Source organism: Aspergillus brunneoviolaceus, assembly GCF_003184695.1.
Source record: "Aspergillus brunneoviolaceus CBS 621.78 unplaced genomic scaffold BO95scaffold_106, whole genome shotgun sequence".
NCBI classification, from domain to species: domain Eukaryota; kingdom Fungi; phylum Ascomycota; class Eurotiomycetes; order Eurotiales; family Aspergillaceae; genus Aspergillus; species Aspergillus brunneoviolaceus.
The window spans coordinates 45,684-67,335 of NW_020290836.1; the positions used below are offsets into that span (position 1 = coordinate 45,684).

Genomic DNA, 21,652 nt, shown 5'->3' on the forward strand with positions numbered 1-21,652 from the left:
TTACTATTCGTGAGAACAGGTGGCTGAAGGCACGACACATCAAGAGAATAAGGCAGCGATTGAAGCCGCAAGGGTCAGTGAGGAGGCTACGGAGCTCTTTTATCTCGATCTGCATCTAATGTGTTGATCAACGTGTCAATCGCACCAAACATTGTCACCGTCAGGTGGGGGTTGCTATTATGAGTACGAGGCACAAATACTCCGTACAGCAAGGGATATTCTCCTAGTGGATTTTCGAGTTTCATCTGGACAGGTGGGAAATGATCTGTCAACATACCTCGAACTGACTGTTCGTGTTATAGCTCCCATTTTTGTTACATTTCCATTGCAATTTGCTTACAGCATCTCACCGCTGATTTCTATGGTCGTTTCCATGCAGCCACTATGCTTTCTTTGCATTTGTATAGCTTTGAATATAAGAGCTCCTCACCACATGTTCGCCTCGATTCAATTCTAAGCGAGCTTGGCTCCAGAATGATCAATCAATCTTTGTCTAGACTCAAGACTGCATTAATTGTGTGATTCTGAAATACTATACACAACCTACCCCTCCGCCCAGGAACTATTGAACTTTTGACCACCGACAATGCTGGTCATTGGCACGTGAGCCCTTAAGTCCGGTCAGTGAGTGGGCAGATCAGATAGAAGCCCAGATATAAACGATTGTTCGCACCGTCCATTGATTCTCCTAATAATCCATCTTGCATGCTCATCAAGAATGGCTAACCACCCCCCTTCGTTGGCCGAAGCCTGCCATGAAAACCAGAAGGCACCAACCGCCCATTTGATTACACTTCTCGACCAAGTCGCCGACCGATTCCCCGATCATGATGCCATCATATCCCTCCATCAGAGCCGCCTGCGCTGGACCTTTGCTCAGCTGCAGGAGAAGAGCATTCAACTCGCCGCCCGGTTATCGTCCCGAGGTGTTGGTCGTGGAAGTCGGATCGTGACCCTGATGTACAACCAAGCCCAGTGGGCACTGCTTTTCTGGGCATCGGCCCGCCTGGGCTGTCAATTTGTGCCACTAGATCCCCGGGTGCTCGATCGCGACGCACGGGATGTCTTGTTTCTCCTCGAGCAGCTGCAACCCGAAGCAATGTTTGTATCAAACGAGGCCATGGCGAATCGGATCAACCATATCACAATCGATCATGACCATCGCCCGCTTGTTCAGTGCGTGGTCGCCGACAATGAAGAGACTGGTGTACCGGCCGGGTGGACGACGGTGTCTAAGATCATGTCGGAGCCCTTACACGACGAGCCTTCGTTGCATCGGCCCGGGAATCCCGATGATACCATACTCATCCTGTTCACGAGTGGCACCACTGCTCTTCCCAAAGGCTGTCCACACACGACCATCTCCATCAGCGCTCAGGGGCTGGGGTTTATGTACGGGTTGGGCCTAGGGCCTGGCGCGAATCTTTGCCAGCATTTGCCCAATTTCCATATCTTCAATATCGCGTTCACTCTGGCGTTTTGGCTGGCCGGCGCGACTGTCATCTTCCCAAGCCTTTCTTTCGACCCGCAGAGCACCTTGCAGCTGCTCGGATCCTATCAACGGGTCACCGTTCCCTGTGTCCCGGCCATGATACATGCTTTACTGAGCTGTGCGCCCCCTCAACAGAGCTCCCCCCCTTCGTTCGAAGTTCTGCTGGGTGGTGCTCCGGTGACGTTGGACGTAGTGAAGCGCTGTAGAGACCTGGGGGCGACACGGGTGATGATAGGATATGGCATGACGGAGGGTATACCTTTTATCAACACCTCTCTCGAGGAGACGTCCGTGGACCTGACGACAAGGGATGTGTCTGTTGGGAAGGTATTCTACGGCGGGCGAGCCCGAATCTGTGCCGAGGGAAGCCGCATCCCCATTCACAAGGAGGAGATCGGTGAGGTGCACCTCGGCGGTCTTCCAGTGTTCGGAGGCTATCTTGGGGGGAGGAGCAATGACTCATGCTACTGTGAGAATGGGGTGAACTGGATAGCCACCGGAGATCAGGGGTACATGGACCGTGAGGGTTATGTTTATATACTCGGCCGGTATAAAGATCTGATTATCTGCGGTGGCGAGAACATATCCCCTTTGAAAATAGAACAGTGTTTGAGCGAGGTAGATGGGATACGGGTGAGTCAGCCAGACGTAGTTTGTTCTTATCGAACGCGGTCTGGACGCAAACAGGTACTGACTGTCTGATGCCTAGGATGTGTATGTTGTCGGAGCGCCAGATGCTGTGGTTGGTGAAGTGCCTGTTGCTGTGATGCGAAAAGACCCGTCAGGCCAGCTCCCAGTGAAAACAGCTCTTCAAACAATGGTCTCGAATAAACTTGGTCAATCCTTTGCGCCAGCACGCATTCTTGATCTCCAGGATGACCTCGGAAAGGACCACTATCCAACGACGACATCCGGCAAAATCCAGAAAATAGTGCTTCGAGAATGGGTGACTGAGCATCTCAATCAGATCACCGTCGACAATCCAGTCTCTTTCGGCAACGACCTGACAGCCGAATTAACGACATTATGCTCTGGCTTAACCGGTCTGGCACCTGGAGATATCGATCGAGACGCTTCTATACGGAGCTTCGCCGACAGCATGATGCAAATCCAGTTTTGCCACCTGATAGGCCAAAAGCTGCAACTGGTCGTCACGCAGATGGATTTGATCAAGTTCAACACGATAAGAAAGCTGGCGAAGCTACTCCACGAAAGAAAGCACGCCAAGGACTCTCGTTTTCGTGATACAGACTGTGCTTCTCCAGCGCAGCTCGACATGGAGCGGGCGAAACAAGTGGCCTTGTCCAAGTTGAGCGGCCTCGGATTTAGATGGGACGACGTGGAAGAGGTCGTCCCGATTGCAGACTGTGTGAAACGGACACACTACGGACACAGGCCGAACTCGTGGAACACCCGGATGTCGTGGATCGCGAGCCCATCGATCAGCGTCACAGATATCAAGGCAGCCTTGCACACCTGGCTTCAACGTCATCCACTGCTGCGGTCCACGCCGCTTACATACGATGAGAAACTAGATCTATATTTGGTCATGCGTCCCAGTGAGGATTGGATGAAACTCCAAGTTGTGGACGGCGGAATGGTTGGAGACATCAACAGCGTCGAAACATATAAGCTGAATGATGCGGACTATGACCATATCGACGGGAAGGGGCCATTGTTTAGGGCTACTATTCTCAGTGTGGAGAAGCCATCAGTTGTTGGGTTGGTCATGCACCTGCACCATCTTGTGTTCGATGCCCACATCCTGTTCCGATGGTTTGAAGACCTCAAGAATCTCCTGAAATGCAAGGACCAGCTTTTTAATTTCCATCCATACCGTGACTACATCGCAGATTACCAAGGGAACCGAACCGGGCCAGCAGCCCGGAGAGCGATCGACTTTCATGTGAGCAAAATTCGAGGAGTATCGTCTGCTACCGATGCGTTCTGGCCACGGCAGATTGCACCATGCTGGCTCAAAGGTGACAACCAGGGCTGGGTCCACAGTGACCACACCCCCGGCCACCCCAGCGAGCGACCCCTTCTGGATGGCGACAAAAGCATCGGAACCAGAGGGATCACCCGCGCCGTGCATGTGCCCAAGATCTCGGAATTACAACGCAAGTTCGCGATAACACCCCCGACCATCGCGAGATGCGCCTGCGCGTTGATCAACGTGCGCATGACCGGGGCCAAAGAGGCAATCTTCGGCCTCGTGGAATCGGGCAGAACCTGGCCCTCTGCGGATGACAGTCACCCCGCGAATAGAGGCGTCGATATTCTGGAAGTCGACGGGCCTACAATCGTCCAATGCCTCAGCCGCACAACTATCACACCAGACGAAACGGCGATCCAGCTTCTGACCAGGATGAGCAAGGACCAAGACGATATCGTCTCGAATACATATGCTCCCATGAACGAGATATGCCGGAAGCTGGATGAAACAGACTCAAAATCCTTCCTCGACATCCTCTTCCGCCAAAGCCTCAACTGGAGGATGGGGGGGTATAAAGAACACGCGTCCGATCCCATCAAGTTGGTCGAAAACATTTCTCGATCTGACTTTGGCCTCTTCTGGCTCCCGGGTATGATGGAGGGTGATCGGCTGCGGCTGACTGTGAAGTACGACGATGCGCAGCTCAGGGCAACAGATGTGTACAATATTATGACGGAGTTCCTGTGCGCCGTGGCTTGGCTGGGCGATCCCGGTAATGTGGACAAGCCTGTGTCGCAGTGCGAGTTCCAAGGTCGTGATATTGTCGACCTGGATCACGAAGGTCCGGCTCGCTATCGGAGGTGATCATATCTGATTTGCCCTAGTCAAGTGGAAATGTGAGACAATAACTATCAACTTATCCTCGTATACGGTATGCGGACTTGGTATCATGCCCATGTGATCGTTCTCGTAGAATCCCAGGAATTGTCAGAACAATCGAGTGACCTATAAATCCTCGACGCAAAAGAGATTTGTGGGTTCAAGTTGTGCTCAAGCCACTCCCCCCCTCCCCCTTCGCAAGCCCGTATCGAAGCAGGTAGGACTTTCGCTTCACTCTGAACCATCACCGTGATTCAATTCTCAAGTGGCTCCGCACGTAAGGTACACGGTTATCACACTTGCCCGGTCACAGGTTTATCCTGCCTCAGCCTTCAGGGCATGACATCCTGAATTATGCTTTTCGAGGTGTCCTATTGACTCTCGAGGAAACCCAGACCGGGGGTACAAGTGGTTGAAAAACGCTACTGACACTGGCATTGATTCCAGTACCGCCGGTACTCAACCTATATAGACAAAGTAGTAGGTATAGATCCATGCCTAATACTAATACTGATCTCGATCATCTTTTCTGCCCCTTTCTACAAACCTGATGCCGGTGGCAATAGCAACGCTCGTTGTTGTTGCCGGCCTCAACAGTGCAGGTCATTGTGAGGACCATGATGGCTGACTACATGTCGCTTGAGAGACTTGAGAGGAGCAAGAGGTCTACCCTAGCAGGGTTGCTATTAGATGATAAGCAGGGTAAACTGGACACCCTTGCATGGTGCAAATTATAGAAAGTAGTGATAGAACGAATTTTCAACTTTTATATGCCTCATGAATACCCAGATCAACTGTTCGTTAGATAAGCAAAAGTCATGCAAGACCCCCGATCTATAGCTCCAAACCCCGGACGGCCATGGCCAGAGCACCCTCCTTGGTCTTGTGGCCACCGATGAAACCACTGGCGTGGACGAAGACCGCGCCCTCGGGGATGCGCGGCTGGCCAGACTTATCCGCCTCGGCGGCCATGACGGCATCGAGGTCGGAGTCGCGGACCCCGCGCCACGACTCGGGCAAGGGCTTGCGCGAGACGAAGCTGCCTTCGCTCTCGGAGACGCACTGCACGCGCCACTTGGAACCCTCGGTGGCGCCCTCCGGGTACAGGACGTAGTAGGTCTGCTCGCTGCCGGAGGCGCCCTCCTGCTGCTCGAAGGTGTACAGGTGCTCCTTCCAGGGCACGCCGCCCTGGGGCAGGACGATGATGCGGCCGGAGGGGTGGACGTCGCGGCGGGAGCGGTACGCGGCACCGACGGTGGTGCGGGCCGGGAGCCAGGAGGCGGCGGCGTGGTGCAGCTTGCGGGTGAAGACGTTGCCGATGAAGGTGCTGGCGCGGCCGAACAGGCTGTCTTCGTCCTGGGGCTCGCCAGGCGGGCTCGTGGGGTCCGGGTGGTTCATGTCGCCGACGACCGAGGCCAGCGTCACGCCGCCGTCCCGGAAGCGCTTCTGCAGGCCCGCGGCCGAGATGCCCGCCGGGTCGTAGACGGAGACCCCGTTGTCGTTCGCGTCGATCGCCTCGATGAAGTCGTTGTACAGCTTCTCGTACAGCAGAGTCACGTCCTCGTGGTCCTCCGGGAGGGAGGTGTGTTGCGCGATGATGGCCCGGCCGAAGTGCATGTAGACCAGACCGGCGGATGAGAGCTTGGTCTCGTGCGCCGGAAAGGTGGTCGCGAAGGTGCGCTGGTGATGATCATAGCGGTTGTTGGAGGGGTCGTACTCGCCGCCCACATCGACGACGGTGTGGCATGTGGCCAGTTGGGCGGGATCGCGAGTTCGTACGAGAGGGGAAGCGCTGTAGGTAGGAAGGAGACGGAGAAGGTAGACAGCAAGAGCTTCGTCGGCGTGGAAGTGGCCGCTGGAGAGAAGCAGGAATTAACTTAACCGGGCCATTGCAGAAGGTGGGATGTGGGATTGAGGTGAGAACCGAGTACTTACTTGTGGGTTCCAATCAAGGGGGAAGAAGTCTTGATCTTCTTCGTGATGGTTTCTTCGGCCATTTTGAATAATGAACGGAATCGAAGCATACACCAGAAGGAAGAAATAACGTGGTAAGAATGAAGAAGTTCCTGTCTATGATTGTCGATAGAGCCTGAGCTTCTGGAAGCCTGCCTGAGGTCTCCGTATCGAGCTAGTTAGTATCAGCGAATCCCTATTGGCCGGAAGGAGCAGGGCGCTGATTTCTCTAAAGGGGAAAGCGTCAAAGTGGCAGCTCCATCACGCTAACCAGATTGGACGAGTGCTTAGGGCTACCTAGTAAGCACCTAAGAGCCTAGCATGTGATTGCAGCCTGAGGCTTGCATGTTCTGTAATATGGTTTGTCGACGGTGTCTTTATCTGACAGGCATAATTACGTCGATTCCACATCCTTTCCCCCCTCTCCAGGCTCCATTGGAACCTTAATGTCGGGACTGTTGACGTCCAGTTGCATTTTGGCGCAATCACAGGATCCCCTAGCGAACGCTCGATCACCTTCTACATGGGTACTGTGGTGATAATCTTCTGGAGATGAGATCATATACAGCCGATCTTTCCACCAACTGACCGCTACTTGCATCCGCTTGGACGCCACCGCCTGCCAGTTGAAGCTGGGTCGGATACGCTAAACCGCCAAATTGAGAGCAATTCTTACGTTTGCTCGTTGCGGTTGCTGTTGCTGGGCTGCCTGTCACTCCCCCCCCCCCCCCCCTTTTTTTTTTCCCTTTTCCTCATCCTGTATCCTTCTCCTCGTCTTTATCTCATCCTGCCCGATTCATTGCATTGCAGCCGTTAAGCTTTGGTGCTTCAGTACGTAAGTGGATTGTTTGACCAGGAGTTTCATTCGTCCATCAGCACGTGCCACGTGAATTCGATCCATCCATCATTCCGTCCCGCTTGGGAGATAAGATCGTTTTTCAAAAGACTCCTGCACTGAAAACGAAACGAGAAAAAAAAAATTGAAAATTCAATCTAAAAGACAGTGACGAGATTCATCCCACTCGTTCCCCCAGCAAGATTCAAGAGGAGTCGGACGGACAGACCAGCAAGGCAAAGGACGGCACGCAATCAACCAGCCTTCATGTATTCTTACTAAAGACTCCCCTCCCTCCTCCCCGTCCGTGTTGTCTACCAAATCTCCTACCTTGAGACCATCTGTCGAAAAGAGCGCGTCTACACCCCTCTCTCCCCTCTTCTTTACCCTCTTTCTGCCTTTTCTTCTTCTCGTTTCCCCTTCTTGTCGTCTTGTCCGATGTGGCTCTTCCGCGCCATCTCGTCGGGACTCTTCCTGACCGTCACGGTCGCATCCATCCCTCTCGCGTTCGATGTGGGTGGAAAGACATGCGGTCTGGCCTATTCGCTTTCCCTCGCGACCTTTTACTTTCTGTTCTCACTCCTGCGACTTTCCACCCCCGATCGGTCCTGGATCCGCTCCTCCCTGGTCGTCATCATCAGCTCTACGCAGTGGCTTATAATCCCGATCCTGCTTATCTGGTCGCTCAACCGCTTCTCTATCGATAATGACAACGCGGCTTCATGGGTGGAACGGACCTTCACCGGCAAGAGGGCCCACGACTCCTCCATTCAGGAGTGGGTGTTTGGTCCGGATGGTTTGGCGGAATCGGTGACGATTGGCAACTGGGATAAACTCTTGAGATGGTCGACACCGGTATTCCAGCTGGTGGAAGGGTTCTGCAGTTTACTCGTCATACAAGCTGCAGGGCAAATCACTCGGTGGCTCGTGAACCGCGGCGGGCGCAGTGATAGTTGGATGGTACGTACACGTCACTCTGAAGTGCTTGATGCATGCAACGATAAAATGCTAATCATAATCCGCCAGATTGGTCTCTTGGTTTTATCCGCCTCAATCATATCCAGCTCCGTGTATTTCCTCTGGCGTGTTATGCAGTTCCCGGAAATTTCCAATGTGGATGCGGCTCTAATTGGTGTCTCCATAACATGCGCGGTGATCTTGTGCGCCTGGGGTATTGGTAGCGGCCGGGGAAATCCAGTGGAGAGTTCCTTGCTATTTGCCTACATTGTGCTCTGCCTCTACCAGATCTTCACAGACTACAAACCCTCTCACCCTCTGGAACAAGCGCCCTCTCCTGCTCAAGCCGGGGATTTCCCGCCGCTACCACCGATCATCATGGAGTCGTACACCACTCTGATGCATGCATTGTCCACCCTGCCTTCAATCATCCACGCCTTGTTCAATGTTATCACCGCAGTCTTTGGCGCCGTGACTCCCTCCGTGTTAGTCTCGCTTACCTACCGGATCCTGGTGCTGTACGCGTCCACTCGAATCATTCCCGCAGTTCGCGAATCTGGCGCTCGCGCCTTGTCGCAAGAAGCCTCGTTGGACGACTCCGATGCCGCCGGCCAATTCCTCGGTTTCCTCAGCTACTTCTCCCCCTCGATTCTCATCGCCGTGTACACCAGCCTTCTGATGCAGCACTTCGCTCTGACATCTCAAGCAATGGGTGGCAGTGGTGAATGGTGGAGCAGCCAAGGCGGTGGCGGCGGCAACCTCTGGCGCTGGATCAACCTTGCCTGCACGATGGGCTTGTACGCTGTTGAGCTCTACCTCGGCGAGAACGATGATCTAGATACCGGCTTGGCTGGTCACTGGAAAACCGACTGAACGGTACACGGCGAATCGCAATTTCATGTCAAATTTATCAACCATGCGGAGACTCGTGGTAGACACTCGCAGCGTCCTTGATTCGTCCCAAAGCTAGGCTACCACCGATGTTCATTTATGCATATCCTCCAGCTAGGGTTTCTTCAGCATGCTGGCTGCCCTAGGCTAGCAACGCCATCGAACGCTCCTCGCTTGTTAGCCGCTTGTTAGCCGGGTTGGAGGAATACCAAGGATCATCTCGCAGAAGCAGCTACGAAGCGTGCCCGCGACTTCACATGCCTATCAGTCGTCCTTGCACCTTGCGTTTCCTCTCACCCTGCAAGGCATTACATTATTCCTTGGCCACCCCACGAATGGTGCTCGTCATGGAGGGACGGACACTGTCCCCGTGGACTTCGTAATCAACAACACAGTTCCAGCATGATTTAGGATCCATCACCAGGTCTCCATACCAGGGGGCGGTCCAGTTCAAGTACACCGCGCGGTTCGGACGATGCCAACCACCCCACTTAACAGATTCCCTGGGCCGTACCCGCTCCGGACCGCCTCCTCTGTTTCTTCCCTCCGATACGCCTCACTCTATCCTTATCTTTGGCCCATCCACATCTCTTATGATCCCATCTCCGATTATTGCTATTATACCCATTCTTCCCAGTCTAGCGCCTTTCTGCTACACTACTTCCTGTGATTTTTTCTTCAATTCTTTTTTTTTGTGTTTGCTCATCAATGCTCTCCGACTTACCCTTCCCTGCCATTCTTAGCTTTTGATTCTTGAAAACTGTTTGCACTAGATGGAGAATCTTATACCCCCAACTTGCTGTTCACGGTGACAGGTTTTTTTTTTTTTTTTTCTTTTCTTTTCCTTTGACCTTTTTTTTTCTCTTCGCCTCTGTAGCGACATCTTGTTCATTCCCATATCTTGTTCCTTTCCTGCTCCTGCTGAGCTCGAGTACCATATTTAGCGGTCTTTCAAGCTCCGTCGCAAATCAGACTTGAAATCTATGAGAAAGGTGACTCTTTCCTCTCTTTCCTTTCTGCAGTACAAGTAGCATATACGAAATACCTCCCAAAACCGCACTTCCGAGATTTGGGAGTGGTTACCTAGTGAAGAGTACGGGTAGTACACAGCCAACGAGTACAATTTAGGATGGCGAGACGCCAGAAACTGGAAAGCGGCTAGAACGACAAACAAACCGAAGGTGAGGAAAGAGGTAGGTAGTCAATGGCCCAAATCCGTACTATTCACAAAGGCGAGTTCAATTTAGTCGTTACCACGCCGGATCTAAACACACCTTCAGGGAGGAGAGTAGATGCATCAAAGCACGGCAAACATACACGCATCAGATACGACGTGTTCCTGGTTCTTGAGCGCAAGCTAAAGGCATAGAAGATTTCGTGCTTATGAGGTAGAACGGAGACACGAGACAGACTCTTCGTATCCGGGATGATCTTCCAATATAGACAACGAACTGACAGAGAGAACAGGAAGACTGATTGCGTCATTTCGTGATGATTGAGACACTCCACTTAGCGCGAGCATGCAGGGTACTCATACTGTGGACGCACAGAGCTGCTGAAGCAGGCTATGATCGACAGACGGAGAGGATCCCACCCAAAACTGGTCAGCTCGTCTTTGCCACAGATTGGTGGGCGAGTGCTATAGCATGCAGTCACTTCAGCCTGGTGGCTCAACCTTCCACTTTCTTTTCACTTTGTGTCAGGCAAAATCCATCCGAAAGGCAAAAGATAAGAGAAAGGGAAAAAAAATGATCAATGATAAGGTCGTAAATACATCGGAATGTCAAGAAACAACGTGACGTGGGAATCCATGCGCCAGAACACTCTTTTAAATACCACCGACCACCGGGACGGAATTAACAAAAGATATACGAAGGAAGAGATGTAACCAAATAAAGGATGACATGAAAGTAATGAGATCATGACAAGGGACGGGGGGGGAATCATTTATTGACGGATGGGAACACCTCCTCGAGCCGGAGGTGGGCTCACGTTGCCGGCATCGGTGGGATCCTGGGATGCGACTGCATCGAGGTTGTTTCCATCGGCCTCATCGACGCTGGTTCCTCGTTGCAGGAAGCTGGCCTCTTTGACGGGGCTGCGGCTCTGGAATCCGATGGAGCCGGGATGGCCGCTAATACTACCGGGGACCTGCTGGCCGCCCTGGGCGCTGATGCTGCCCCCATTGCCGGCAGCGGTAGGGTTGTTGGCGCCGGGGGAGGTGGCAGTCAGGTGAGGGATGTTCTCGGGAACGGGGTGTTGGGAGCCGATGTTGGTGACGCCGACATCTGAGGCTTTGCCGGCTTTGCTGAGAGCGTAATCGCCTGAGTCGAAGTATTTCCGCTCCTGTAGGGCATGAGAGTTAGCCATGGGGAGTGGTTGAGTCGGGTGTGTTGGGACGAGCATACCTTCAGCTTGTTCTGCAGGAGATCCTTCTTGTTAGGCATCTTGCCGTAGAGACGAAGCAGGCGTTGCTCATCGGGGCTCAGCGACTTGAGAAGAGATGATTGTTAGTTGCAGCCTGACGGGGAATAAACTGCGATAACCCAAGATAGATCTGGGCGGAGAGCGTACGCTGGTATCGATCTTATTCTGCTGATGGGGATTCATTATGAACGATGGTGGTTTTGATTTGGTTGGTTGTAGAAAGGATAAAACGGGAAATGGAAGAAGAAAAGTAGGTTGAGAGAAAGGAGAAGAAGCAAAGGAAGAAGGTGCAGACGAAGGAGGGGGGGAAGGAGTTAATATGGATTGAGTTGAGGTAAGTTGAGGTGAGTTGAGGTGGACAACGGAGATGGAGGGAGTGAGTGATGGAGTGATTGAGTGGTGCGGGTATTTAGTATTGGGAGGGAGTGTCGTCAGGAAACCCCACCACCTCCAGCGGGGAGCAAACTGTAAGTAGTATGTAGGTAGGCAGGCAGGTAAAGGTATAGATCACAGCTTCCTCTGCACAGGCTGCAGGAGATGAGATGTAAGAAAGTTAGACCGGAAAAGGAAACAGATGAAGAGAATCTTGATAGAAAAGGAATGAGAGTAAATAGGAACAGGAGAGTGTTTGAGGGATAAGCGTTTGAAGATGAGGGGAAGGAGAAGAAGGAAATGTAGAGGGAGAGAGAGAGAGAGAGAGAGAAAGTATCCATGATGGACTATGGAATAAGTCTATTGGTATCAGTCGGTATGGACGGGTAATGGTATGGTCATCGGCTGGCGGAGAGCGTACGACATCGGGCGGTGACCGCCCTGTAATCAGCCCCCGTGTTCCACCACTTCCTACCCACTAATCCTCTCAGAGACAAGGATCCAACGATCTGAGCAGGAAGGAGTCTGCATTCAGCCTAGCGCCATGGAGCTGCAGATGGTCTCCACCTCGAATGGTGACCGAACAATACAGTATCCGTTTCACACGATCTGACCAACGCCTCATTATCGGGGAAGATCAGGCACTCGTCGTTCGATAATGTGCTGCATACTGAGGACCAGGGGGTGAAATAGGTATGGGATGCTCAAAATAAGATACAATCTGTCCCAAATACTAAGCAAGTGATAAAGCGTGCCCTTCATGAATTGACACCAAGGATATGCTAGCCTAGACGGTGCTTTCAAATGCAGGGACAGTATAGTCGACTCATCTTGCTGCCCCGTTAGGCACAAAGGGCGTAAAAAGAGAATAGTAAATTTGAACCTAACGAACTAGTAGATTGAATAGTCCTCCAATGTTCATTTGATAAATTGTTCATTGCAGTGCAGTGTCACCGGGTTGCTCAATTTCAACCAACGGTTGAATTGAGGAGGAAACCTCAGCCAGTCAGTGTATGCAATCAGCCGTATCGACCTGTATCCAACTCTATGATGAATTCTGCTTTTTTTTCCCTCCTGCCCCTCCACAATCTGATATTGCTCACAATCCAGCCTTTGCGCACCGTTTACCACCCTTAAATCAATTGTTAATAGCTGCAAGCTTTCCATCTCTCAGTTCTAGGCTAATTTTGGGTCTTAAGAACTGGTGAATCCGAGCCTGCACGGTGTCACAAGAGGTTCCTGAAACCCCACACTTACTATAACCGACATCACGCTCATTGTCCGCGGGCCAGACCGACTTGGACGCTTCCATTTGGACCAACATGAGTGATCAAACCTCCTCCTCGGGTCCTGTGACCATCGTGGTCGAGCATCTGGACCCCGAATTGGGCGCTTGGTCCGCTCTGGAGTATGGCTGCATTGCCCGTGAAGCGCATGCCTCGGGGAGCAGATTTCTGCTCAGCTCCGTGCCCACCTCCCTGCAGATGCCGGAGGATCTGGCGGCCACCCCAGGCCTCAACGTCGAGCACCGCAGTGTGGAGGAGATTTTTGCGGACCGCAAGTCTCGGGTCTGCCTGTTGGACCCTTCCGCCAAGGTTGAGTTGAGCCCCGCTGATGCAGAGACGTTCGATGTCTTCCTCTTCGGTGGTATCCTGGGTGAGGCGCCTTTTTTGCGGTCTTTCGGGTCTTCCCCGGAGATTGGCTCAATCCATTGTTCTGCTGGCTGACTCAAAGGATTCTCTTGTTCGGTCATTAGGCGATGATCCACCTCGCGGTATGTTTCTTGGATGTAGAGCAGATTCATCATGATACTGACCCGAAGCAGATCGCACCTCGGAGTTGAGAAAGAAGGGCTATGCTGGCCGTAGACTAGGACCTGTGCAAATGACCACGGATACAGCTGTGCGCGTCACTCGCCTAGTTGTGCACGATAAGAGTCAGTCCTCGACTGCGAGTCTACATGGCTAAAATGAAGACTGACATCTACGCAGTTCCATTGGAGGAGATCAAATACGTTGACCACCCCGAGATCCTTATCAACGAGCACGAACGGACCGAGATGCCCTTCCGCTATGTTGTGGACAAGGATGGACAGCCCATCATGCCTCCGGTGAGCTTGCTTCTTTCTCATCATGTCTTGACTGCGCCGCAACTAACATTCTCAGGGCATGGTGGACTTGATCAAGAAAGACGCCGACCAGGGTATTGATGGTCTCATCTGAGTCGAGTAGAAGATTGACCGAAGATTGTAGCTCTCAATGAAGGCGCAGGGACAAACAAATCCATTCGGCTTGGAATGAAAACGCTCGAGCGATGCTGGAATAGATCTGCATTAATCCTGGAGTGCACTGTACCAAATGTCATCGCGATGGATGAATCGGGCGAATGTAACTCAGATTGTCAACGGTAGTCAACATCTACGATGGACAATACAATACTCTTTATTGAGGGCTCGAATGATAACAACTACTCTGAAATTTTCTCACACAAACAAGATCATGCTATGTGGAAGAGTGTAAGGCAGCAGCTGGTCTATAGAGACCCCAAAGTGGTAAGAGTAAGTCCCGTAAGTAACGATACGGACGATACCCGCCCGTTCGGGCCACGCCATCCATTCGTCTCCGTCTCCGTCTCAGCCGCCTTGGACTTCCTCCATCTCTCCTCCATCTTCCTCCTCGTCTCGTCTATTACCTTCCACCTCTTCCCTTGGTGTTATCCGGCTCTCCTGCCTTTTACCAAATCGCTCCGGGAAGGGTGTTTGACAGCTTCCCGTTCATTCGTCTACACCCTTTCTCTGTGTGATCACATCCGTCACCATCGCCAGTCACCACCTCCTCCCTTTATCTCCGGAGCTCCGCCTCGACCGGGGAGAGATTCGGTCTCAATCAGCACGCGCCGGAACTGGACATTTTGATCAATGAGTCCTTGAGCGCTGACACGAGTCCACTCGGGACCTATCCAATCCATCCTTGCGACGACCCGTCAATACTTTCTTTGTTGGAACACCCCCTTCCACCCTGCACCTTATCACAGTCCCCGAAATGTTCCCCTTATCGTCCCGCGGGGGCATCTCCCTCACCAAGATGTCGACATGGGCACTGTCGACGCTCTTTCTACTGAGTCCCGCCATTGTCTCGGCCAAGTCGGCGGCTGACTACTATATCCATTCTCTTCCGGGTGCACCGGACGGTCCGCTGCTGAAAATGCACGCTGGGTGAGCTACTCCGCTCCAACGTTTGTCGCATTCCATCAACCAGAACTAACCCCTATCTCTCTCCGGCTCAGGCACGTTGAGGTCGACGCCCAGAGCAATGGACATCTCTTCTTCTGGCACTATCAGAATCGGCACATCGCCAATCGTCAACGCACCGTGGTGTGGCTGAATGGCGGGCCTGGGTGTTCCTCGATGGACGGAGCGCTGATGGAAATTGGCCCATATCGACTGAAGGACAACCACACCCTCGAATATAATGAGGGCTCCTGGGACGAGTTCGCCAATCTGCTTTTTGTCGATAACCCGGTCGGAACGGGCTTCAGCTACGTCAACACTGACAGCTATATTCACGAGCTCGACACGATGGCGGCGCAGTTTGTGGTGTTCTTGGAGGAGTGGTTCAAGCTCTTTCCGGAGTACGAGAGCGATGATGTATGTTCCCTAGTCTCAACTTGTTGAGGAGTCGCGTTTCTTACAGTCGATAGATCTACCTTGCGGGCGAGTCCTACGCCGGACAACATATCCCCTATATCGCGAAGGCCATGCAAGAACGGAACAAGAACGTCTCCAACTCCAACACTGCGCAGTGGCAGCTAAAGGGTCTTCTTATCGGCAACGGGTGGATCGCCCCCGAGGAACAGTACATGTCCTACTTGCCGTTCGCCTACGAAGAGGGGCTTATCGAGGAAGGCAGCTCGGCGGCCAAGGAACTTGAAGTGCTGCAGTCCGTCTGCCAGTCACGATTGGAAGCGGGCAAGAACAGAATCCACGTCAACGACTGCGAGAAGATTCTGAATGGCATTTTGGATAAGACAATTGTCAACAACCAGTGCTACAACATGTATGACATCCGTTTGCGCGACAGCTTGGACGCCTGCGGAATGAATTGGCCGACGGACTTGGTGGATGTGAAGCCCTATCTACAGCGGGAGGACGTGGTGGCAGCTCTGCACATCGACCCGGCGAAGAAGTCAGGCTGGACCGAGTGTTCCGGCGCGGTCAGCAGCAACTTCAACCCTCAGAGATCCGTGCCATCTGTCCGACTCCTGCCCGAGCTCCTGGAATCCGGTGTGGAGATTCTCCTGTTCAGCGGCGAGAAGGACTTAATCTGCAACCACGTCGGCACCGAGCAACTGATCAACAACCTGAAATGGGGCGGTGGTACGGGGTTCGAAACCTCGCCGGGTGTGTGGGCGCCCCGACACGACTGGACCTTCGAGGGCGAGCCGACGGGCATCTATCAATACGCGCGCAACCTGACCTACGTGCTGATCTACAACTCCAGCCACATGGTGCCGTACGACCTGCCCCGGCAGACGCGGGACATGCTGGACCGGTTCATGAACGTGGACATCGCCAGCATCGGCGGTAACCCGACGGATTCGCGCATTGACGGCGAGAAGCTGCCGCAGACCTCGGTGGGCGGCCACCCCAACAGCACCGCGGCCGAGGAGCAGGAGAAGCAGCGCCTCAAGGAGACGGAGTGGAAGGCGTATGCCAAGTCCGGCGAGGCCGTCCTCGTGGTAGTGATCATCGGGGTGATCGTGTGGGGGTTCTTCATCTGGCGCAGCCGCCAGCGACACCACGGCTACCGGGGCGTGATGCAGAAGAACATGAGCAGCAGCAGCTCGGTGCTGGAGCGGTTCCAGAACAAGCGCACGGGCGGCGATGTCGAGGCGGGCGACTTTGACGAATCGGAGTTGGATGACCTGCACTCGCCGGGTCTGGACCGGGAGCATTATTCGGTGGGCGAGGACAGTGACGAGGAGGAGCGGGGCGAACATGGCCAGCAATCGGCGGCGCGGGGAGGTGATCATTTATGATTCCTTGCTACTTGATTGAACCTTTTTGGTGTTTTTTTCAAAACTGATCATCATGGATTCTTTGTGGACATACTGGAGTTTATGTATTGGAGCTTAGAATTGTTCTTCCGTGCTTTTGTGGTGGGCTGTATAGCTGGGAGGATGAATACTCTCAGCAGAGACTTTTCTCTATATCGAAAGTCTATACCTATAACCTATAACACATGCACCCATCACTGCTGCACCGTCCACACCTTGACACTGCCATCATCAGCCGTCGTGATGAGCACCTCCTCCTCCTTAGAGGGATCGCGACCCCGATCCGCCCGCTTCGCCCACGCCACATGATTGATCTCGTAGATGCCATGCGCGCCATTGAGGACTGCAACGACCACCCACTCCGTCGGGGGGAGTAGCGACAGCGCGACCATGGGATCCTCCTTAACCTGTGCATCATCAACCCGCCTCTCCTCATAAACCACGACCCTCCCATCCGCGCCAACCGAAGCAACCAAGCCAGTCCTCCGACTCCACGCCACCGAATAGACGGCCAAATCATGCACCAAGGGCAACACTGCCTCCTCCTCCCAGACCTCATCCAACCCCGTCGGCCGGATAATACTGGGCATATTGCCGGCCCCCAACTCCGTCGTCATCCCCAACTTGGGCTGCCTCCTCCACACCCTAACCGAGCGATCATCCGAGCACGAGATAATCCTCGGCCCGGACAACGCCCTCACCTCCTCTCCACCCTCCCCGGAAGGGGAAGACACCCCGACCGCAAGACCCTCAAACTCGACCCCCCAGACCGTGCCCGCATGGCCCCGCAAACAAGCGACCTGGCCCCAATCATCCAGATCCTCGCGCCACACGCGGATGGTATCATCGTAGCTGCCACTGACCAGACACTCCTCGGCGGGGTGCCACGCGACGCACTTGACGTCGCCCTCGTGCTCCTGCATTACCGCCACGGTCTCGAAGTTGTTGTCCCCGTCGTCCAGGTCCTCCCAGATCCAGATGGACTTGTCGCGCGAGCAGGTCGCCAGCAGCAGCCCGGAGGCCGACCACGCCACCGATTTGACTTCGCTGTCGTGGCCGTCGAGTAGCACGGCGAAGCGCCATTCTTCGTCGTCCTCGTCGTCGTTGGCCTCGGGGATATCTTCCGATGGGTCGGGGTTGGAGGTCGATGTGCCCCACGCGGCGTCTCCATCCTCATCCCCCTGTGATTGCGGGTGGATTTGGGAGGAGGTGTAGTTGTCCCACCGCCGCCAGATCCCCGCCGTCGCATCGAACGAGCCGCTGGCTAGCACGCTCTCCCCCGTCACGTGCGGCTTCCACGCCGCGGTGCGCACGCTGCGCTTGTGCCCGCCGGTGATCGTCGACAGCAACCGGAAGTTGGTGAGTGAGTAGATCCGGATGGTCTTGTCGGCGCTGCAGGTCGCGACGATGGGGAGGCGCGGGTGCGGGGCCGTTTGCCAGGTGCGCTCTTGCGAGGGGGGGTCCAGCGTCGAGAGCGGGGTGAGCGTGTACGGGGGCGGGGTTGGTGGGTTGGGCATTTTGATTTGCTTTTGGCCCTTGTGTTGGGGTGCAAAGTAGGTATGGTTTATGCGGGTTGGAGATTGTCGTGGTGGAGGGGTGATGTAAACTTCAATGAGGTTCGTTCAAAAGAAGTGAGCTAAGCTGGAAATCTGCCGATTGCTACAGCAGCAGCGGCGGCGGCGGCGGCGGCGGGGGAGGCAGGCGGAGCGCAGCGGGCGGAGGCGGTACGTATACACCTCTCTTACCGCCTGCTTTGTTCGGCCAACTGCATCTACTTATACTGACAGAATTGTGGAAAAGTAACTAACTACACAATTTCTCTGAGAACTGGACATCAGGTAAGTCGGACGACTATTCAGGGTGCTCATGGTGTCAGTTACCTGTGCAGTCTTCAACCAGATAACGAAGTCAATGATTGCTATCTGTGCCAAGCGCCAAAGGAAGCCAAGATGAGAAGGTCACAAGAGTGCGACTACGCAACCACATCAGATGAAATTACATCAAGGGGCACTGCTCGAGAGGCATTTCTCTATCCAAGCCAACCCAACACAAAGAGCCAAGACCGAGTACTAGGCTATCTAACGGAAGAAAGATGTGTTCTCGACCAGCACAAAAGCAACGACTTCACTCAGATCCGAGGCGTCCAGGACCTGGACGTTGCGGCAGTCCTCGGAGAAGACCACATGATACAGGTGGCCGCGGTATCCTAGCGAAGCTATGTCAGACTCAAACCTATTCTCTGCCTTCGGGCATGACGGAAAAGGTCAGGTATTACCTGGGTACTTCCTGCGTGGTCGGGTCTGGGTGAAATTCAAAACAATGTAATCGTCCATCAGCTCGTCCCGGATCATCGCAAAGTACGGGCCGTCTTTCTCGAAGCGTCGCATGTGCTGTGTGATCCGGTCGCCGTCGCGCATCAGCTCCAATCCCTACTTCTTCTGCTCGACCAGGAAGTCGATCCTGCCGCTGTGGAGACCCGCCGTTTTCTTGATGAGATACTCCGGAGACATCGCGATCTGGTACTCGAGGAGGAGCGGAAAGAGACAGCGGTAGAATTCCTTCTGGTATTGATCTTCCAGCGTGCGCGCGGTTTTCGACAGCTGGTGCGGGTCGAAATGGCGAATGGCTTCGGTAGCCATCTCCAGTGGGGATCGATAGGCCAGTTCTTTGGCTGGTGCGTCGTCGCGGAAGAAAAGGCACTGACAATACCTGGAGCCAATACTCTTAGCCAACCTAGGGCGAAGTAATCATAGACAAGGAGACTCGAACCATCGATGGATCTGGCTAGGAAACACATAGCGTGTCTCTCCCAGCACGATCTCCGCATGAAGCCATCCTTCCTTCCAAATCGCCTGCAGAGCCCGCTGTTGATCCGGGCTGTCGACATAGCTCGACTCCAGAGCTCCATCGTACATGACGGCGTTCTTGAAGACACTCGAGTAAGCGGATTGCTGCACCACTCGTTGTTTGGGCAACCCCCGAGCAAATGGGAGGTGCTGAATGATGCCGAACAATCGTCGGCAGTCGCCAAAGAGTCCCTGGCTTACTGTCGTCCAGTCGAGTGGCTGGCGTTTCCGGATCAGAGCATAGATCTCCTGTCACATAGAACAATAAGGTTACCCCCCCAAGAATTTCATGTCCCGCAAGGCCAGACTTACCGGTATCAATTCCAGGGCGTCGGCGAGGGACACCAGCAAGCCCGCGTGCCCCCCACTAACCAGGAACAAGCCATGCTTCAACTCCTTGGTCAAGATGTCCGCCCCGTTGGATATGACAATTGGCACATATCGATCCAGGATCTCGTGGGCCTCGGTCTCATCGAGCAGCAAGCCCACCGGCTTCCAGCGTGGGGCTGTCTCCGCGGTCTCCTCCGGCCGGAGCGAGATCTGCTGATGCGGTTTAAAGACTATCGGCGTCTTCCCGGGGAGCTCTCGCGCTCTCGGATCGTCGTCGTCGCCCCCCCGGGCTCGGAGCCGGCCGAGCCATAGCACGTGAACAGCACGATCTTGATGGCACTGCTGCCGGTGATGGACTTGAAGAGGTCCGTCCAGAGCTGCGTGTCTCAGTAGGTCTGCTGCGCCTCATCCAACAGCAAGAAGCCGGGATGCGCGAGGAGCTGATGGCCATGCGTCCGCAGCTGTTTCTGCAGAAAGAGCGCCCAGCCGCCCGCGATCCGCACGTTGTCCCACTCCCAGCCGCACAGCAGATACACGGGGGTCTGAGGGTAGCGGGCGAGGAGCTCGTTGGCAGCACCCGCGTCATCGAGGTCTTGCCCGACGCCGGCGTCCCGTTGACGCGGATCAGATGGTAGCGGTCCAACCGGGCGATCAGCTCGTCGAGCACTGGGGTCGCATGATAATATGGGACTCGATGCCTGTGCAAAGGGGTCATCCATGTTCCCGTGACCTCGCCTTCGACCTCGACCTCAACATCCAGAGAGTAACCAAAACTCACCAAGCGGCTCAGTCACCGGTGCAGGTCGTCTGCTCGCAGGGCCTGAAGAACCGGGCGGTTCTAGAGTGTGCGCACGTGTTCTTCGCGTCAGTATACACCTGGTAAGGCTCGCCCAGAGAGAACACCAAGAGCTAACAGTAACTATCATGATCGCTCAAGGGGTGAGAACATCTGTCACACGCCACGGCACTAGACAACCCATCCAGCTTGGAGGTGCTCGAGCCCGAGGCACAGTGGCAATCTCGTACACCGCATGGCCCCATGGTGAGAAGTAGGGTGTTCATGGCGGCAGCAGTCACTAGACCAGAACAAGACGGGATCATCGGTGATTGCCGTGGTGTCTTCGCCATTTTGAAGGGGTGTATGGAATCAAAATCTCCGGCGTCTCGTCTAGTTCCGTTCGTTTGTTTGTATGCAAAACAGCGAGGTGTACTGTCCCAGAGCATGTACGAGTAGCGAGTCACCGCAAAGTCTCTCTCTCGCGCACGCATTGTCGGCAATTCACACCGGCGCGAGAGAGAGAACGCACCTTTCTTTCATGAAGTAACAAAGAAAAGCGGCGGTGGTCTGCTGTGTACATACAGTACCTATACCACTAATATTCCAGATTCATCGTTCTTTGTTTTGTCGTCCGCGGGAAGATAGGTACAGTTTAGCTACCCCATGTAGTAGTGGCACGCCTCCACAATCTTTGGTTTGCAAGATGCACAGCAGAAGTTCTATGCCTGCATCGGTCCAACCTCTCTCGATACAACAAATGCAGTGGTTAGGATCTTCCGTTTGTCTCATGGGGGCAACCCCGGGTTATCGATCCTTGCAAACGCCGGCAACCCGCTTCTTTGGTTGTGGTTGACCAGTAGTCTCTTGTAACTTTACTAAATTCGTGTAGAAATGTTGAGGG

The 21,652-nt window shown here is 54.0% G+C and overlaps 9 protein-coding genes across 9 annotated transcripts; 4 read left to right on the top strand and 5 right to left on the bottom strand.

Moving 5' to 3' along the window:
• The first annotated feature begins 703 nt into the window (after positions 1-703).
• On the top strand, positions 704-4,349 carry BO95DRAFT_400804 (AMP-binding enzyme family protein). Its single transcript, XM_025583849.1, has 2 exons — positions 704-2,125; positions 2,202-4,349. The coding sequence occupies exons 1-2, from the start codon at positions 719-721 to the stop codon at positions 4,290-4,292; spliced, it is 3,498 nt and encodes a 1,165-aa protein (XP_025436780.1). The 5' UTR covers positions 704-718; the 3' UTR covers positions 4,293-4,349.
• A 698-nt stretch (positions 4,350-5,047) lies between these two features.
• Positions 5,048-6,376, bottom strand: BO95DRAFT_448082 (MYG1 family protein). The gene is made up of 2 exons (XM_025587767.1): positions 6,243-6,376; positions 5,048-6,162 (listed from the first exon to the last, which is right to left on the bottom strand). The coding sequence occupies exons 1-2, from the start codon at positions 6,302-6,304 to the stop codon at positions 5,142-5,144; spliced, it is 1,083 nt and encodes a 360-aa protein (XP_025436781.1). The 5' UTR covers positions 6,305-6,376; the 3' UTR covers positions 5,048-5,141.
• Positions 6,377-7,533: 1,157 nt separating this feature from the next.
• BO95DRAFT_376069 (ICE2 family protein) lies at positions 7,534-8,925 on the top strand (the record flags this gene model as incomplete). The annotated part of the gene is made up of 2 exons (XM_025583177.1): positions 7,534-8,055; positions 8,122-8,925. 2 exons carry the CDS (start codon positions 7,534-7,536, stop codon positions 8,923-8,925), a joined length of 1,326 nt encoding a protein of 441 aa, XP_025436782.1.
• A 1,734-nt stretch (positions 8,926-10,659) lies between these two features.
• BO95DRAFT_21523 (endosulfine family protein) lies at positions 10,660-11,677 on the bottom strand. Its single transcript, XM_025581149.1, has 3 exons — positions 11,518-11,677; positions 11,352-11,435; positions 10,660-11,289 (listed from the first exon to the last, which is right to left on the bottom strand). Exons 1-3 carry the CDS (start codon positions 11,551-11,553, stop codon positions 10,891-10,893), a joined length of 519 nt encoding a protein of 172 aa, XP_025436783.1. The 5' UTR covers positions 11,554-11,677; the 3' UTR covers positions 10,660-10,890.
• A 1,142-nt stretch (positions 11,678-12,819) lies between these two features.
• Positions 12,820-14,194, top strand: BO95DRAFT_448085 (SAM-dependent methyltransferase). The gene is made up of 5 exons (XM_025587768.1): positions 12,820-13,398; positions 13,499-13,516; positions 13,568-13,678; positions 13,734-13,852; positions 13,908-14,194. The coding sequence occupies exons 1-5, from the start codon at positions 13,065-13,067 to the stop codon at positions 13,962-13,964; spliced, it is 639 nt and encodes a 212-aa protein (XP_025436784.1). The 5' UTR covers positions 12,820-13,064; the 3' UTR covers positions 13,965-14,194.
• A 215-nt stretch (positions 14,195-14,409) lies between these two features.
• kexA (serine-type carboxypeptidase kexA) lies at positions 14,410-17,047 on the top strand. Its single transcript, XM_025587769.1, has 3 exons — positions 14,410-14,956; positions 15,028-15,388; positions 15,442-17,047. Exons 1-3 carry the CDS (start codon positions 14,826-14,828, stop codon positions 16,777-16,779), a joined length of 1,830 nt encoding a protein of 609 aa, XP_025436785.1. The 5' UTR covers positions 14,410-14,825; the 3' UTR covers positions 16,780-17,047.
• cia1 (iron-sulfur cluster assembly protein CIA1) lies at positions 16,868-18,467 on the bottom strand. The gene has a single exon (XM_025587770.1). It carries the CDS (start codon positions 18,312-18,314, stop codon positions 16,992-16,994), a length of 1,323 nt encoding a protein of 440 aa, XP_025436786.1. The 5' UTR covers positions 18,315-18,467; the 3' UTR covers positions 16,868-16,991.
• A 408-nt stretch (positions 18,468-18,875) lies between these two features.
• BO95DRAFT_457555 (uncharacterized protein) lies at positions 18,876-20,688 on the bottom strand (the record flags this gene model as incomplete). Its single annotated transcript, XM_025588487.1, has 7 exons — positions 18,876-19,003; positions 19,073-19,165; positions 19,274-19,506; positions 19,567-19,892; positions 19,956-20,235; positions 20,388-20,485; positions 20,551-20,688. 7 exons carry the CDS (start codon positions 20,686-20,688, stop codon positions 18,876-18,878), a joined length of 1,296 nt encoding a protein of 431 aa, XP_025436787.1.
• Positions 20,689-20,787: 99 nt separating this feature from the next.
• BO95DRAFT_21579 (uncharacterized protein) lies at positions 20,788-21,331 on the bottom strand. Its single transcript, XM_025581153.1, has one exon. The coding sequence runs from the start codon at positions 21,240-21,242 to the stop codon at positions 20,883-20,885; it is 360 nt and encodes a 119-aa protein (XP_025436788.1). The 5' UTR covers positions 21,243-21,331; the 3' UTR covers positions 20,788-20,882.
• Between the last annotated feature and the right edge of the window lie 321 nt (positions 21,332-21,652).

What these genes read in the sequence shown, in the direction of transcription:
- BO95DRAFT_21579 (XM_025581153.1), bottom strand. Translation starts at nt 21,242, where the DNA reads ATGCGTGCGCGAGAGAGAGACTTTGCGGTGACTCGCTACTCGTACATG.
- BO95DRAFT_448085 (XM_025587768.1), top strand. Translation starts at nt 13,065, where the DNA reads ATGAGTGATCAAACCTCCTCCTCGGGTCCTGTGACCATCGTGGTCGAG. An exon ending in CCTAGTTGTGCACGATAAGA is followed by an intron (nt 13,679 to 13,733) that starts GTCAGTCCTCGA and finishes ACATCTACGCAG; the next exon opens with TTCCATTGGAGGAGATCAAA. An exon ending in GACAGCCCATCATGCCTCCG is followed by an intron (nt 13,853 to 13,907) that starts GTGAGCTTGCTT and finishes TAACATTCTCAG; the next exon opens with GGCATGGTGGACTTGATCAA.
- BO95DRAFT_448082 (XM_025587767.1), bottom strand. Translation starts at nt 6,304, where the DNA reads ATGGCCGAAGAAACCATCACGAAGAAGATCAAGACTTCTTCCCCCTTG. An exon ending in CCCTTGATTGGAACCCACAA is followed by an intron (nt 6,163 to 6,242) that starts GTAAGTACTCGG and finishes GCTTCTCTCCAG; the next exon opens with CGGCCACTTCCACGCCGACG.
- BO95DRAFT_21523 (XM_025581149.1), bottom strand. Translation starts at nt 11,553, where the DNA reads ATGAATCCCCATCAGCAGAATAAGATCGATACCAGC. An exon ending in AGAATAAGATCGATACCAGC is followed by an intron (nt 11,436 to 11,517) that starts GTACGCTCTCCG and finishes TCTCTTCTCAAG; the next exon opens with TCGCTGAGCCCCGATGAGCA. An exon ending in TCCTGCAGAACAAGCTGAAG is followed by an intron (nt 11,290 to 11,351) that starts GTATGCTCGTCC and finishes CATGCCCTACAG; the next exon opens with GAGCGGAAATACTTCGACTC.
- kexA (XM_025587769.1), top strand. Translation starts at nt 14,826, where the DNA reads ATGTCGACATGGGCACTGTCGACGCTCTTTCTACTGAGTCCCGCCATT. An exon ending in CTGCTGAAAATGCACGCTGG is followed by an intron (nt 14,957 to 15,027) that starts GTGAGCTACTCC and finishes TCTCCGGCTCAG; the next exon opens with GCACGTTGAGGTCGACGCCC. An exon ending in CGGAGTACGAGAGCGATGAT is followed by an intron (nt 15,389 to 15,441) that starts GTATGTTCCCTA and finishes TACAGTCGATAG; the next exon opens with ATCTACCTTGCGGGCGAGTC.
- cia1 (XM_025587770.1), bottom strand. Translation starts at nt 18,314, where the DNA reads ATGCCCAACCCACCAACCCCGCCCCCGTACACGCTCACCCCGCTCTCG.
- BO95DRAFT_400804 (XM_025583849.1), top strand. Translation starts at nt 719, where the DNA reads ATGGCTAACCACCCCCCTTCGTTGGCCGAAGCCTGCCATGAAAACCAG. An exon ending in GCGAGGTAGATGGGATACGG is followed by an intron (nt 2,126 to 2,201) that starts GTGAGTCAGCCA and finishes TCTGATGCCTAG; the next exon opens with GATGTGTATGTTGTCGGAGC.